This window comes from Aspergillus caelatus, assembly GCF_009193585.1.
Source record: "Aspergillus caelatus strain CBS 763.97 unplaced genomic scaffold BDV27scaffold_84, whole genome shotgun sequence".
Classification (NCBI taxonomy): domain Eukaryota; kingdom Fungi; phylum Ascomycota; class Eurotiomycetes; order Eurotiales; family Aspergillaceae; genus Aspergillus; species Aspergillus caelatus.
In genome coordinates, this window is record NW_022475347.1 from 85696 (window position 1) to 100279 (window position 14584).

General features: G+C 47.1%; 4 protein-coding genes across 4 annotated transcripts; 3 read left to right on the plus strand and 1 right to left on the minus strand.

The window, feature by feature from the left end:
- Positions 1-2247: 2247 nt before the first annotated feature.
- Positions 2248-3343, plus strand: BDV27DRAFT_157630 (uncharacterized protein; the record flags this gene model as incomplete). Its single annotated transcript, XM_032072540.1, has 2 exons — positions 2248-2760; positions 2825-3343. 2 exons carry the CDS (start codon positions 2248-2250, stop codon positions 3341-3343), a joined length of 1032 nt encoding a protein of 343 aa, XP_031927763.1.
- Positions 3344-4327: 984 nt separating this feature from the next.
- On the plus strand, positions 4328-5555 carry BDV27DRAFT_157631 (uncharacterized protein; the record flags this gene model as incomplete). Its single annotated transcript, XM_032072541.1, has 3 exons — positions 4328-4399; positions 4453-4947; positions 5268-5555. 3 exons carry the CDS (start codon positions 4328-4330, stop codon positions 5553-5555), a joined length of 855 nt encoding a protein of 284 aa, XP_031927764.1.
- Positions 5556-9392: 3837 nt separating this feature from the next.
- On the plus strand, positions 9393-10788 carry BDV27DRAFT_172201 (uncharacterized protein; the record flags this gene model as incomplete). The annotated part of the gene is made up of 5 exons (XM_032075795.1): positions 9393-9542; positions 9776-9966; positions 10024-10146; positions 10206-10286; positions 10350-10788. 5 exons carry the CDS (start codon positions 9393-9395, stop codon positions 10786-10788), a joined length of 984 nt encoding a protein of 327 aa, XP_031927765.1.
- Positions 10789-11213: 425 nt separating this feature from the next.
- Positions 11214-12884, minus strand: BDV27DRAFT_172202 (major facilitator superfamily domain-containing protein; the record flags this gene model as incomplete). The annotated part of the gene is made up of 3 exons (XM_032075796.1): positions 11214-12511; positions 12607-12734; positions 12799-12884. The coding sequence occupies 3 exons, from the start codon at positions 12882-12884 to the stop codon at positions 11214-11216; spliced, it is 1512 nt and encodes a 503-aa protein (XP_031927766.1).
- Between the last annotated feature and the right edge of the window lie 1700 nt (positions 12885-14584).

Genomic DNA, 14584 nt, shown 5'->3' on the forward strand with positions numbered 1-14584 from the left:
GGTGTCAGCTTCAGGTGGAGATGTCTGGTAGATGCATACAACACCGCAGTATGTTCAGAGAGGTTACCTGTCCCTGTTCATAAATGGTGTCCTAAGCAGACAAGCAAAAGATGAAATCTATTTATACAACGAAAGAATACGGTGATTAGAAGGAACATTCATAAGATCACATGGAAGAACAGGAGCAAGCCTATATCAAGATCAAGAAGCGAAAGATATCCATAGGCCCACCTTTTCCAGCATAAGTTAAATGCAACTCATTAAGTGGGACAATAATCTCGCGGTGTAATCCTATATCGAGTTGGACACGATAAGAATATATTTATTGTGTTACTGCCTAAAATCTAGAATATAATCGACACTAGAAAGAACTATTTTTTTTTTGACAGCATTTGCACGTCACCCAGGTTGCAAGCAAGTGAGTCATGCTCTTGACTGGATTAATATCCATCTGTACGACCCCAAGTTGTTGGTTACCTTTATATTCATTCTAGCAGTTATTGACCATGTCTTCTACCGACGCTGGACTGGGAAATTTTGCAATCCTACCACCTGAGCTGCGGCTCTGTATATGGGACTGGCTGTTCCCAAGGCATATCATCCACCCGTTGAAAGGCCCCCCAGTATTTAAACGGAGGCGAACACGTCTTGCTATTCTTCGCACCAGCAAGGTGTTATACGAGGAAATATCACATCACTTGTACTCCCATATAAGCGTCTCGATTCGCCTTAACCCACAGAAACAACAATGGCTTGCTTTCAAAATCCCTGATTTACACATATCCTGGCTAATCGAAGAGAAAGAAGACGCTATTCAACGCGGCTTTGATAAACTTCCGTTCCACAGAGTGCCTATACACATCGGAATTCACCCGCCGAATCCTGCGTCCCCTGGTGATTTGATACGCTTGTGGAACAATGTCCAGAACCTTATCAATATTCTAATACATGCACCATCAATGAAAAGCATGCATGTACAGTTCTTGAGTAATATGAATTTCAGGTGGCAAGAGGGGGGCAAGGGGTTGAAGAGCATCACAGATTCACCATGGTATAATCACGAGTTCTACGATCACCAGCTTATATATCTCCAATTCGGCCGACTATAGCAAGTCCAATCATTGAAGGTATCGTACCCAACCGAGTTGGATGGGATCCTACGCTGGACAATAGGGGACGGTGCAGGTGTACATCTCTTCAAGCAAGACTCTGAAAACAACCATCCTTGTATTTGTGACGTCCCACACTTTCGGATTTCTTCTAAGTTTGATAGTATCGAAGATTTCTTTACCAAGATGAACAGGTGCTTCAGTGACATGCTGTTTGGAAACATATTGCCAGGGAGGACAGCTCGTGTCTTGCATCGACAAGTTATCAAAGAGATGTACCAGAAGAGAATAGAAAGATGGGAGCGAATGTTACTCAAGGAGAGGATAGAAAGTTGGCTTGCTGGTACGGCAAAGGTCTGGGAACATGAGGATAGCGGGATGAATGGATGCTTCACTGACTATTCTGACCAAACACTCTTCCAAGATGAAGGTCGGTAGGGCCTCCGACAACACCACTCAACGAAAACAACCAGCTGGCGTGCCTTGAACACCTTATTCCCAACAGCCTCCTATATGACATTCGCCTGGTTCCTCGAAGCCTGTGCCTGTAATGTGGAGTATGGCGAACAGGTAACATCATTTCGACCTATATAGCTAAAGTTTCCAAAAGCTGCCAACTCACTGCCATAGGCCCGGCTTATGTCTTCTGCTTTCATGTACTTCCCACAAGAAAGAATTGTGAAGCCAAATTTGATATATATATGCTATTTTAAGTCAATATGGGTCTTGTTATTGGCAAAATATGAATTTGCATACTTCCAGCGTCGCACTTTCCGACTTTACATAAAGTAGCAGCAACAATAGCCATAAACCAATGCATATATACAACAATGCCTGCCGCTTGAGCGAGTCCCTTCTCCCTTCCTTTGCTCAAACTCCTTGGTACTTTGTTTTCGGCGGTTGGTTTGGCGTATAAGGCGACTTTTTCTTTTCTGTTCCCCTCCGCCCCGGCTTTCTTTTGAAGGCCAATAAAGCTTTCTGCGAGGTATATACAACGTTCCTAATGACAAGTCACTTTGATAACAAACTTCACAGGTCAGATCCCTTCCCTCCCTCCTCACATTGTCCATCCAGAGCCTCCTCGCCCCCCGGAGGCCGTTATGAAGACTTAATGAAAGGTAAGAAGCCCTTTTAATCAATGATCTCGGCTGGCGATATTCTAGGTGATACTCCAACACCTGCGGAGAGCAGCTCTGGATCACCGCCGGCTTCAGTTTCCTCCCTAGATGTGATTTTGACACTCCTGGGGGACGCCGAGTACGAAGGACGATCTTGCGATCTAGATGAGGTACAAGTGAAGAGGCTCCTTGAGCATCTCCGCCCAACCCCTCAGCCAGATTCCGGAGGTTCGAGTCCGGCCATATCGGCCAGCCACGGCGATCCAGTACAGCTAGAGTTCCTTTGCCGCGTTGGGGATTATGCGGGTCGATTATGGAATTGCCTACGAAAAGCGGCGGACGCATCCAACCTGAGCCTACCAGACCGGGTCGGCACTTTCCACGACAACCTTACTCGCGTCGACGGCCAATATGGAGCCGGTGATGACACCGAAACTCTTGTTGGTTGTGTCAATTACTTACGCAGTAAGGGTCTGGATGTCGATGTCCCTATGGCACGGCTGGCAATCGCTATCTACACGGAACGCAATACGGTCTGCCATGCAGAGGTTGGGGAGGGATCCCAAAATTGCCGGCAACCCGCGTGCACTGCGCGAGGCTATTGACCGGGATATTGGGAGGCTGCCCCAAATATTGCCCGAAGACCAGACGGCAAACCGTGAGATCTTGGAACGACTGATGCATTTCTATGGAGACAGTGCAGACCTGCTTAGAACTCATGACCGGACGAAGGTCCATCATAAGTCCAGTCCCCATCAATTGCCATCCCCCAAGGATCCCAGCGATACCTTCAGTCAAGGAGGGCTCATCAACATGTCGCCTGGCAAGATACGATCGGTGTCGCCGAGTAAGAGGACGGCTTCCGGGTCCTCAAAATCGGTTGTACATCTATCTTCGACAAGTTATGGGCCTTCGATGCTTGAAGAGGAGGGTCTTCATGCCTATGAAGGCATTCTGGAAGATATAGCAAAGCTACGATCCAAGGGTGGTAGTAAGGCCATCGAGGCTATCGAAGACGCCCGGAAGCTTCTCCGACAGGTGTTGGACAATATTGAAGAGGATGAGAAGGCCGCAACCATGGAGGAGCCACAGCATATTAGAAAGCGTCGGGGTTAACCTGGCCTTTTTAGCGGTGGCCTCCTTCCATGTTCCTGCTTCTCCTCATCCGTCCGCTCCTTATGCCCCTCCTACCCACTCGTTTCAACATATTGCGCTCATTTGTTTAGTCACTTTCCTTTCACTTTCGGTCATTCCTTTGGTTCTATTTGTGATCTGTCACTCATTTCTCTCGTTCCTTTCTCGTTCGTCACTCGTTTAGTCCCATCTTTTTCTTTTCTTTTCTTCCCTGGCTCTGGTCACCTGGGAGGGGCGCGATCATCCAGACCCTCCAAGAGACGGTTCCTTATTGAAGGGTAATGACGCAGCCCGCATTTGCGGGTACAAGTCGTAGTCCATCACGAGGAGTATGCCATCTATTGTCATCTGTTGCCATCTACTTTCGCAAGAAACCCCAGCGAAGAGCTTGCACCTCAACGTGGTGCTGGGGTCCAGTAGCCCTCACGGGCGAAGCTAAGAGAAGCTCACTAGCTTGATCTATAACAGTCATCTACTTGTATGACTAAATGCTTTGCTTATAAGCTAATATGTTGGGATAGTCGCCCGAGGTCTAAGGCATGACAAAAAGTGCCAATTGGTGTTTCAGTCCGGTGGGATTGAAATAATTCTATATTCAGTGCTTCCTTCTCTAAAACTTCATAACACATGGGTCCTGGAACATCCCCTAGACTAAGATCCTCCAATGAACACATGTACCGGGAATTCCGACCAATACAATACTGGGAGGAACACCACAGTTGGGATCTGGAGAGCTAGTGGTCAATGATTCCTTGTTTCCAGGGCTTAGATCTTCCTTTGTTGTGATAGTCTACAGGTGACTGGCATAGCCTAGCCCTAGGCAACACAATTAGTTCATGCTTGTTCTTTTGCTGATCTTGGGATTCCTTTTGTTTGATTCTAGGAATAGTTAAATTTAGTGCAAGATTAATTGGCTGTACATCGACTCTTTACCATTGCCTATCTTATCTAGGACCACGAATTACCATGACTACTCCGACCACTGTTAGCCACCAGGCCCTTGCTAGGGAAATCCTACAGCGCGAGCTGGCTGTGGAGGTGACTATCCATCTTTCTGCAGGGCCTTTGGATAATCTGACTGATCACTACAGGTCTCTAACATAAGCCACCTCGGTTATAGCCGAAGCAACTTCGTCTATAAAGTCGTTCTTTCAGAACCTACGAGAGAAGCTCACCATGGCTCTCGCAAACCAGGAACTGTGGAAATACCCAAAGATACCACTCGTTTAATTATTCGATTCTTTAAGCCGTTTGACACTTTCAATGAGGGCGTGCGTGCTGAGAACATAGTCGCCGCGATGACGGTTGCTCGGTCAGCTATGGCAGACTCAGCCCTACATACCATCGTTCCCCAAGTCTACGGCTGGAGTAGCGGCAAGGAAGAGCCAAGCGGAGAGGCATGGGTTCTTGAAGAATACATATCTGGAACGAACTTTGGTGATGACTTCCACACTCTTCCTTCTCATAAGCAACATGCCATTCTTGCTCAATTCGCAGAAGTTGTCAAGGCCTTCCAAGATTACAATTTTCCCGAAACTGTTAAGGCTTTTGGAGGTTTGGCCTTTAACGCTGATGGCAATGTGTGTGTAGGTTCACCAAGCTTTCAAGTAGTCGGAGGCCCTTTTCTTTCGAATGGGGACTTCTATAGGGGTCTCTTTGACTGGCAATTGGGCGCATCCGATCGGTATGAACTGATCAAAGGTTGGCGGACCAATGATTTGCGCGATTGATTGAACCGCTTTGTGGCCGAGGGGCTGGATGAAGTTCTCTCAAAACTTCCTACGGATCGCCCGACCTTCATTCATGCGAGTCTCGGTGAGGAACCACCAATTTATTTCCTTTTCCTTTTTTTGTCTTTTGAAGCAAGCCTATCCTCAAGCTAGATCACTAACCTGGAAACATAAAGAGCTTCTCAAAACTCGCTACGACCCAGGAAGCCTTCGAATTACCGCCTTGCTCGACTATGGTCTTTCCAAAATTTCCATCTCAACTAGCCCAGGTTGGAGCGCTGCGGTCGTCAACAATTGACGGGGCAGATGCTTTCTCTCGGGTTCATTGGTTGATCCAGGACCTCGTGCCGTGGCACTTGTTTGACCCTACTATCCTAGAGATTCAGACTCCCGAGCAGCTAGAAGAAGCTCGCAAGGAAGTTGAGATAACGCTGGGAAAGTACCTGGATAGTTGGGGATTCTAGTCTTTTTCGTTCAAGTGCGCTGCTGTAGGTATTACCAGAGCACGGCCACAGAATGCGACTGATTTCTAGATGAGCCTACACGTTAGGGTATCCGGTTGGTAACAGCTTCATCAGGCTCAGAGGTGTGGCGGTGTACTTGTCCGAAACCAGGCTCATTCTGTCTCAGCCCTTCAGCAGTCTATGTAACAAGCTCCAGAATCGAGATAAATGCCCACAACGCAGTATATGCAGGACCCCAAAAGATAGTCTAATCCTTTTACTAACGCACATAACATATTCATCTTATTCTTGTATATTATCAAGCTCGTTCCCCAACCGACGCATGGACCTTGCGAAGCTTCTCAAGGAATATTCTACCAGAAGAGGTTGTTTAACACGCTAAAAGAGGGCCATTCTTAAGATGCAATCCGATGAAAGGCTGATATGTAGATAGCCTATCAAGAACGGAAAGTGTATGGATCTCTGCGGAAGATGAACCATCAAAGTCCCTATGGAATGCTTTTTGGTTTACTGGATGAATGGGACGGCGAGCTGAAACTCGAGTCATCGTGAGATTGTAGATAGCATGCAAAAAGGTTTGTGACTTCAATTAGATAAAATGCCACAATCAAACCGTTGTTCGGGTGGCGTACCGTGTAGGAAGCTGTAGCCAGAATGACCATAGATTGGATATCCAGTGTTTCCATCATCCGCCAGCCTTCCAGTCATTTGTGAAGCTCGACCAGCGGCTTGAGGCCATTTGGAAACGGTGTCAGAAGAAGCGAATAGAAGCAAGTTGCTCAGTTCAAGGGATAGACAGAAACTGGATGCTTGATACAGTATAGGTATGGCTAGATAGCATTGAATTTGTTCGTCTAGGATAGTCTAAGTAGCCGATAGCTTGAGTAAAGAAAGCAACATTATTTTACTATTGGTGGAGTTTTTTTTTGTCTCGGGGCTACAGGACGTAATGAGGGGAAAACCGACTCGTTGTCCCAAGTAAATTGAACCTTCGGTGCACCGGAAGTGTGATAGAGAATAGGTTTCGCCTGAGGCCAGCCCTAGTTTTGGACCGAACTGATCGACATTTGCGGCATACATTGATTATACTGACTATGAAGGAGTGACTGGGAGGTTCACATGGATCAATTCGAGGGATGTGAAGGAAGTACATAATTAAGTTTCTCAATTTATATTAAATTAGACTCTCCGAACCTTGAAGCCAACGTCTGCGCTTGTTGATCATCGAGCTTGAGACTGTCAACATTTGACTTATGCATAACTTATGCACCTATGCACTTAAAGTGGCCGGGCAATTTATTGGATGCACACCGGCTATATCTCACCACAACTACTTCCTCGGTCCATATGCAACGCGTCCTTATCCTTGCTAGCTTTAAAGCTGTCGCACTGACCGTAGGAGTAGTGGTAAAACATGTGAAAGATGCCAACCGCATCTCTCTAGGGTTAGAAACCCGATATTTACACGCATTGCATGACTAGTCTAAAGTACGAATGGGGGTTTACGCTACAGATCTACTATGTGCCTTTGTAATAATACATTGGGTCCCTAGTCTATCCTTGTAGGGGATATGGTAATTACCCTGGAGCAGAGGGGGAACTATTTATATGTGGCAGAACCGACATGACTCAGGAAGACTGCCCTGATCTTGACAGATTAGTTTTTACCGAGCTAAATAAACCAAGGTTATAGGCCCAATAACTATGATGGACTACTGACACCGGCAATCTAGTGCCGACCAGGTGTATCGGTGCAGTATCATGTCTATTCCAGTCCATACTGTGTTCTTCGCTATTCCTTCGCTAGAACTCATTAGCCTTAGTCTTGGCGAGATCGCGTGTTAAATTGTTTGTTTTTGCGAGTAGCTAACATTATCCCGTATCACTTGATGTTACAGGTATTAAGTACTCATGAGAATATCAGAAGTAAAGTCCACGGTCGCCTTTAAGGTGGCAACAGATCCTCAAAGATTCAAATTCATAGGGTTCTAGAAGCACCGATAGACTTCAGCCTTGAGGAGCTCTGTTGAGCTGTGCTCAACAGGACAAGAATAGAGCACTAGTTCGGTTTTAAACGGAGTTCAATCTCGCCTAGGCCACCCGTTCTTTTGCTTCACCCATCCTTAGCAGCTTTCGATCTATCCCCCTGACTGGGTTCTTGGCTACGACGTACTAGTCCGTGTGACTTCCTCCCCGATTATCAGGAAGTCAATTCCGATATTATTTATGGGGAGGGGAGAATTGACTATGCCTGCAGCAGCAGCTGATCCGGCCTGTTGGGTGGATCGTCAAGCATAGAAGTCGAAATCGAAGGGAGTAATGCCGCACAGCCAACTCAATTGATCCCCTTTTGAGCGTTTCCCCTTGGTCCCTTGAATATTTTGCTCCTTACTTGAGCGTTGGGAGACTTGCGTCTTCTTTAGCGATTGGCGATTGTCGAAAATAGTAGCAGCGTGCGGGCGTGCGCGGGGAGTTGTGGGCCGCGGCTGGGAAACTATCTTGCGCCTATCACCCTAGGTTATTGGACGTATTACACCGGGGAACACTAGCCTCTGTTTTCCCTCATACAGTAGCGCTAGCACCTCGTGTTCCCTCGGGATTCCCATGGTTCACCTTCCGAGGTTATCCACTTGTTGTGAAGCTTCTGATTCAGACTGACAGGAGTCTACTCCGGATCAGGAATGTGATATGCCATGGCTAACTTTTTGCTGTTGGTTGTCAGCCGGAATCAGCCGTTAGGGTTTCATGAGCAACAATTTTGAAACATGCTGATTGTCGAAGGATGGTCGAATCGGAAAAAATGACAGCTTTTTTGCTTTTATTTTTCTCATTTGTGAAATTCTTCTTTTTCTTTTTGGTATTTATTTATTTTATTTTATTTATTTTTTTCAGCGCCATCCTACTTGGTCATAGTCTCTGAAGTCCGCCTCCCACTACTATTAGGGCTTCAAAGTTCAAGCTCTCAAATCTCCCAAAACGGATATTTAATCGGAACATCCCCGGCTAAACAAAATCCACTTGCTCTCCACTTTTACGTGTGGGAAAGAAAAGGGGGCAAAACTACCGTCGTGGCAAATTAGCGGTCGGCAAATTTAGCTTGTTGTTCTCCGGCCGGCATTTCGCAGCCTGCAGAGGCTCCTTTTAGGCGGATTTCCATTGGTCTTCTCGAATAAATCCTGCGCATTGTCCTCGCAGCAGAAGCGGCAAGGTCAGACTAGACGACTTAGACTGAAGTGTTCGGGATCAATAGACATGCTTGGCACGGAGGAACGATTTCCGAGCATTTCGGGGAGGAGGTTCGAGATTTTTGACAGAGCTCTGGATACAATTCAATCCAGCAAGGCATCTATCTATCTACCCTCTTGACTATGCATAGTATGGTAGATAATGAGTCCAAGGCTATTGATTGAAAAGCCATCATAATGCTGTTGGACAGCGGAGATTGCTGATCGACAAAAGGCAATCAATTCCATCCTTTTTATAAAACCTTGCCGTCGGAATTGCCAGCGGCCCAGCGGTTGTAATGATCGTCGATATTTAATTGCGATGGCAGAGGCTAATGGGGTCCACTTTGCTTCAAGTGGAGCACCTTGTCTATTCCTAATCACGCCTTGAAAGCAAAACGCAAAAGTGAAATCGAAGTCGACTCGAGTCATGTACGGAGTACCCAAATGGCATTCTGAGCCTCCAATCTCCACAGGAGGAGGCGGGGAAACTTATCTGTGGCGGTTTTTGCATCGCGTCTCGACTTTTTCTTTTCTCTTTGATCATGGTTTTTCTTCTATCACACAAGAACTACCCTCCTTATGCCGATTGACGGTGACTTGACAGTGGACCATGGCCATATTCGCTGACGATGCGCCACATGTGGCCGGGAGTGTCATCATGCTTACTGTGGTGGCCTTTATCACCTATGCTCTGCGAGTCTATTGTAGACTGAGCAGGAGCTCTTGGGGCGCAGAAGATTGGCTTATGACCTCCGCAGTGGTAAATGCCCCCTTCAGAGCGCTTTACCAAGGAGCCCAACTGACATTTTTCGTCAAAAACAGATACCCTTCTGTGTGCTCACGGCAGGCTGCCTTGGGGGCGCGTTCAATGGGATTGGTGTTCATAATTCTCTGTTGAATGAGCCTGAGAATCAAAAGTACCAGGCTGAAGGCCAGAAGGTTCTATATATCCACCATGCTCGACCATCAGCCTGACGCTAATCGACCCTCTAGTACTTCCTCATTTTCGAAGTTGGATACGTAGCCGCGATCATTCCGATCAAGTTCAGCATCAGCTGGATGCTAATTCGAGTGGCTGAGGGGCGGAAGTTATACATCAATATCCAGTACGGTGTGATTGCAATGTTTGCGACGATGAATTTGGTTGCCTTGGTATTCATCCTCATCAACTGCACCCCGCCTGAGTACGATCAACATACCCTGTCTGTCCCACAAGCCACATTGCTAAAACAAAGTTCCAGGGCTGCGTGGAAACCGGAGCTTCTTGAGAAAGGGGCTTCCTGCCGACCCGCTCATGTTCTCACTGACATATACTACGCGACCACTGCGGTGAACATAGTCACGGACTGGGTTACGGCCTTAATGTTAGTCACAAATCGTACGCCAGTCTTTGAATGAATGGAAATACTGACCTGGAGATTAGGCCTATCCCCTTACTGTGGCATGTCCAGCTAGACCGCAATACGAAAGTATCTATCATCGGGCTGATGGGCTTGGGTATACTGTATGTAGCTGTTGAATGCTTTTCGCTAAACCGGTTGAACAATGAGACACTAAAACATAGCAGGGCCTCTCTTTCCGCCTGTATTCGGCTCAAGTACACGGTTAACCTCACCAATCAAGCCGACTTTCTCTTTGCCGTTGCCAACGTGGTTATCTGGGGGTTTGCAGAGAACGCTATCGGTATGATCGTCGGCAATGTCGCTACACTACGTCCACTGTTCCGCAGTTTTTTCGAACGAACGATCCGCAGCAAAGGATACGGCAGCCGTTCCCAACGGACTGGTCCTTCGAGATTCGCCGCCTCATACGAATTATCTGGGCACGGAAAGAGTGCCAACAACACTTTCACCACATCGGTGGTTGAGCGAGGGGTTCATGGCAAGAGCAGGGATAGCTACAGCCAACTGAGCGACGGGGACAGTCAGAAGCAAATTATTCAAAACGACGGCCATGGAAATACTGATATCATGGTCAGTCGGCAGGTAAACATCACGTATGAGTAGCATTGAAGGCTGCGCGTACTGATTTAAAAATTGTACGTAATAGAAATAATAGGAACTTTTCTTTTGTATTATGTGATTTCACTTACGATTATGACTGATCTCCAGATACTAGCATGGCTGCTCCTATCGGTAATGTATAACTGGTAGAGTTTATACAGAGTGGGTGTGATATTTGGTTGTCCGCCATCTATCACCTGATGCCTTGGGCTGAATCAAGATCAATGGTCATCCCGGGTCCTCCGTTATAAACTGAGAAGGTCTTATTCTACACTATATTGATGCGAATGGGAGGGAATAGAGCTATCCAAGGTAGCTTATGAGAGTCTAACAGAGCACTAAGAATAGTCCGAAATAAGGTTGACTAGCATCTTGAGCGGTGCAGATACCTTAATCATAAACCCGCCGTGAACCAATCTACTTTTCTTCTATGATCTCCAGCGGAACCTGGGATGCCGCCATTCCAGATCCTCTATCTGCCGGTCAGTCATCCCATCAAGAACCCGGCCAACATCTTGTTTGTCTCGTCTCTTATTGTCCCAACCTGACCAGAGCCATAGACAGCCTGACGTTAGGAGCGTCGTTGCCCCCGTGGCTAGGTTGAGGCCATTGCCGATATAATAATTGGGGGCGTCGAATGGCAGGAAGGACCAAGTGGCGATCAAACCGCCGATATTACCCAGCATCACCACGGTTCCGATTGCTGACGCACGCGCCGTGTCCGAGATGACGTTGGCTGCTGAATGGGCATTGCAAAGGACACCCACGGGGAACGATCCGAAAGCGATCAAGAATGTGGCGCCGTAACGAACGTGGGGGTCGGTGCTTGCCAGAAACATGATATACCCAGCCATCATGAGTGGAGGGGTAAGAACAAAGAAGAGGAGTCGGCGATTGAAACGCGAGCTCAGGTAGGGGATTAAGAGTGTGGAGAAAGCGCCAATAATGTAGGGTGGCACGGTGTAGAGCTGCTGGGAGATAATGCTGTGGTTCGGGTAGATGGTCTTCACAATGGTGGGCGCAAAGAAGGCCAAGCCCTGCACTGTCACATTCACAAGAAGCATGATCCAAGATGTCGCCAATGTGACGGGGTTGAAGATCCCGCGCGTGGTCTTCTTCATGTCAAGCTTGTCCAGGACCTCGGTGACGCCCGCATACTCTGACTCGGAGCGGATCCGCGCGATGGCTAAGTCTTTCTCCTCCTGTGTTAGCCAGCGGGCTGTTTCAGGTCGATCTGTGAGGGTTAGGAATGCAAAAATAGCAACTCCGATAGTTATAATGCCTTCAATGGCAAAGATCATACGCCAATCTTTCAAGTTGCCGAACGAAGGAAGCTTCAGGATGCCAGAAGCAAGTAGGCCACCGAAGGCACCAGCTAGAGGGGCCATCACCATGTACATGGAGATCCGAAAGGCAAGTTCCCTTCTCCGATACCATCGCGACAAATAGTATGAGATGCCCGGGAGTAATCCTGCCTCAAACGCACCTAGGAGGAAGCGCACTCCTGCGGCACTTGATAGGTCGTGGACAAATGCCGTGCACAATGAGCATATCCCGAACCCCAAGGTCAGGGCAGGAATGACCCAACCCGGACCAAGCCATTTGCAGGCGATATTGCAAGGGATCTCGAAGATAATATAGGAAATATAGAACACAGAGAGCAAGCTATTATATTCATAGCCTGTTAACCCTAGGTCTTCTTCCAGCCCGGCCAATTTCGCATTCCCTGTAACATGCAAATCATTAGCATCATCCATCCATGCTCCGAAACAAAGAATTGGGTCTGCGTCAAACATGGCGACTAATATAGGGTGTCTTTACCAATGTTTGCTCGATCAATAAAACAGAAGAGGTACATAAGGGATGCGACGGGGACGATGTAGAGATCAATCTTCAATCGCAGCCGGGACTCAGCAGCAGGGTCTAACCCCACTGTGGGTTGGACGGATCTGAACATACAAAGGCTTGAGTTAGCCAAGGTGTCGTCTAAGATATAAGGGACACTGATCATACCGATCAGTTGCATTAGGATCATAAACTTCCGTAACGCCGGTACTGTCATCCTCGACATGCTGGGAACCAACCTTTTCCTCAGACATAGCGAGAAAACTATTAGATCTAGAAATTGGTGAGCAACAAAAGAACGCCAGTAATAAGACTGATAAGAAACGAAAACGGGGAGACTAACAATTTGAGCTGATGGGTACAGCACGCTATGGAGACTGAATCATCATGCGCAGCAAGTCTCCGCTTTATGTAGTCATAGAGGCGTAGTTGAACTCATGTCGTCAACTCTAGCTCTAGATTAGTTCATGCGGGGGAAGACGATAACCCCAGAGGCTCTCTTCCAGTAACTAACTACAACAACTGAAAGAATTAGGCAAATCTCGCGAATTAACCAGTGAAACGATCTAGAATCCCTAGTATTGAGTGGCCGGAGAGCGGAAGAGCTTGGCATTGTGGTTGTTTTGTCTGAAAAGAATAGGGTTCGGCAACAGAGGCGCGTTATAAATGCCGGGGTAGTGATATGGGGACAGAGTGCCCACCAATGTGAGGATGGAGATTTCCCCATGATTCAAGTAGTCTAACCCCGGATGCGGGGATTCCTTGGCTTTTTGGCTTTCTTTTCTTAATCCCCTTCGTTAAGGCCTGGATATGACTCTTGGTATGGGGCGGACTATGTTGTCTTGGCTAAATTAGTACATACTTACTGAGGGCCGCATGAGAACAGGGCGTTGTAGAGCCAAATTGAGTTCATGATATTATGGCTTTCTAGCGATATGCACAGATCTAGATCGCCGACAGTATTGCGAAGTCTTGCAGCCAGAAATAACCGGATGCCGCCGCCGGTCGGCAGGAAAGTATAATCAAGTCTTCTATCGCACGTGTATGTGAACATTTCTCCCCATCTTAGTCTCATTTGCCTGTGTCATTCGCTAGGCTATGTGCCACTTACAGATTGCCAATTCATGCTGTGTAAGTCACAGAGGTCTCGTAGTCTACAACAGTGTACCGGCGGTATAGAGAATTAAAGAACAGATACAAGTCAAAAGGCAATTGAAACCACAATATATGAAAACAACGTGTGTCTCAGAAGTGAGAGTCTCTTTGGTCGAAGATTATTAAGAAGCCAGCCAGAAGCTACCCGAACTCGCATGTGGCAGAAGAAGTTTTCAAATAGTTCTCCGTAGATTCTTTTGCATCCCTGCGCAGCCCATGTCAACACAGGAGCCGGTAGGACTGCCCCTTGGAGTATGGACCATGAGTCTTGTCCGGGACAGGAAAGACGCAGGGTGCATTAAAGGACAACCAGGACGGCCAACTGAGTGAATCAAGTGCCTCCAACGTAGCATGGTCTTGTCGGAACCATCTGCAACACGTTGAAATAGGCAGACTAATATAAGATACATCTAGCCGTTCAAGGACAGCCACTTGGCGGTATCTTCAAGGGATCTATGGTAAATTAACATATCACTTATGTGTTCAACCAGACAGATGTTCTTTGGCGAAATATGCGGAAATTTGAAACCTCAGCTACTAGTCACCCTAGCAGTGCCTTCGAATATATTACGTTGGACGATTGACCTCTTAAGTTTGTCTGAAACAATTTTTGAAGTCGGCAGTCGAGGGTACTGACATTTGCCGTGACCCAATGTGATGGGTGTACTTTCCATATCGCGATTGAGGAAGCACACGATACTGTTAGCTCTTGGATCGATATGCGCGCAAAGTAGCAGATGACGCATGACTTAGGAAGACACGTTTCTTGAGATAATATGACGAGATATAGGGTACTATC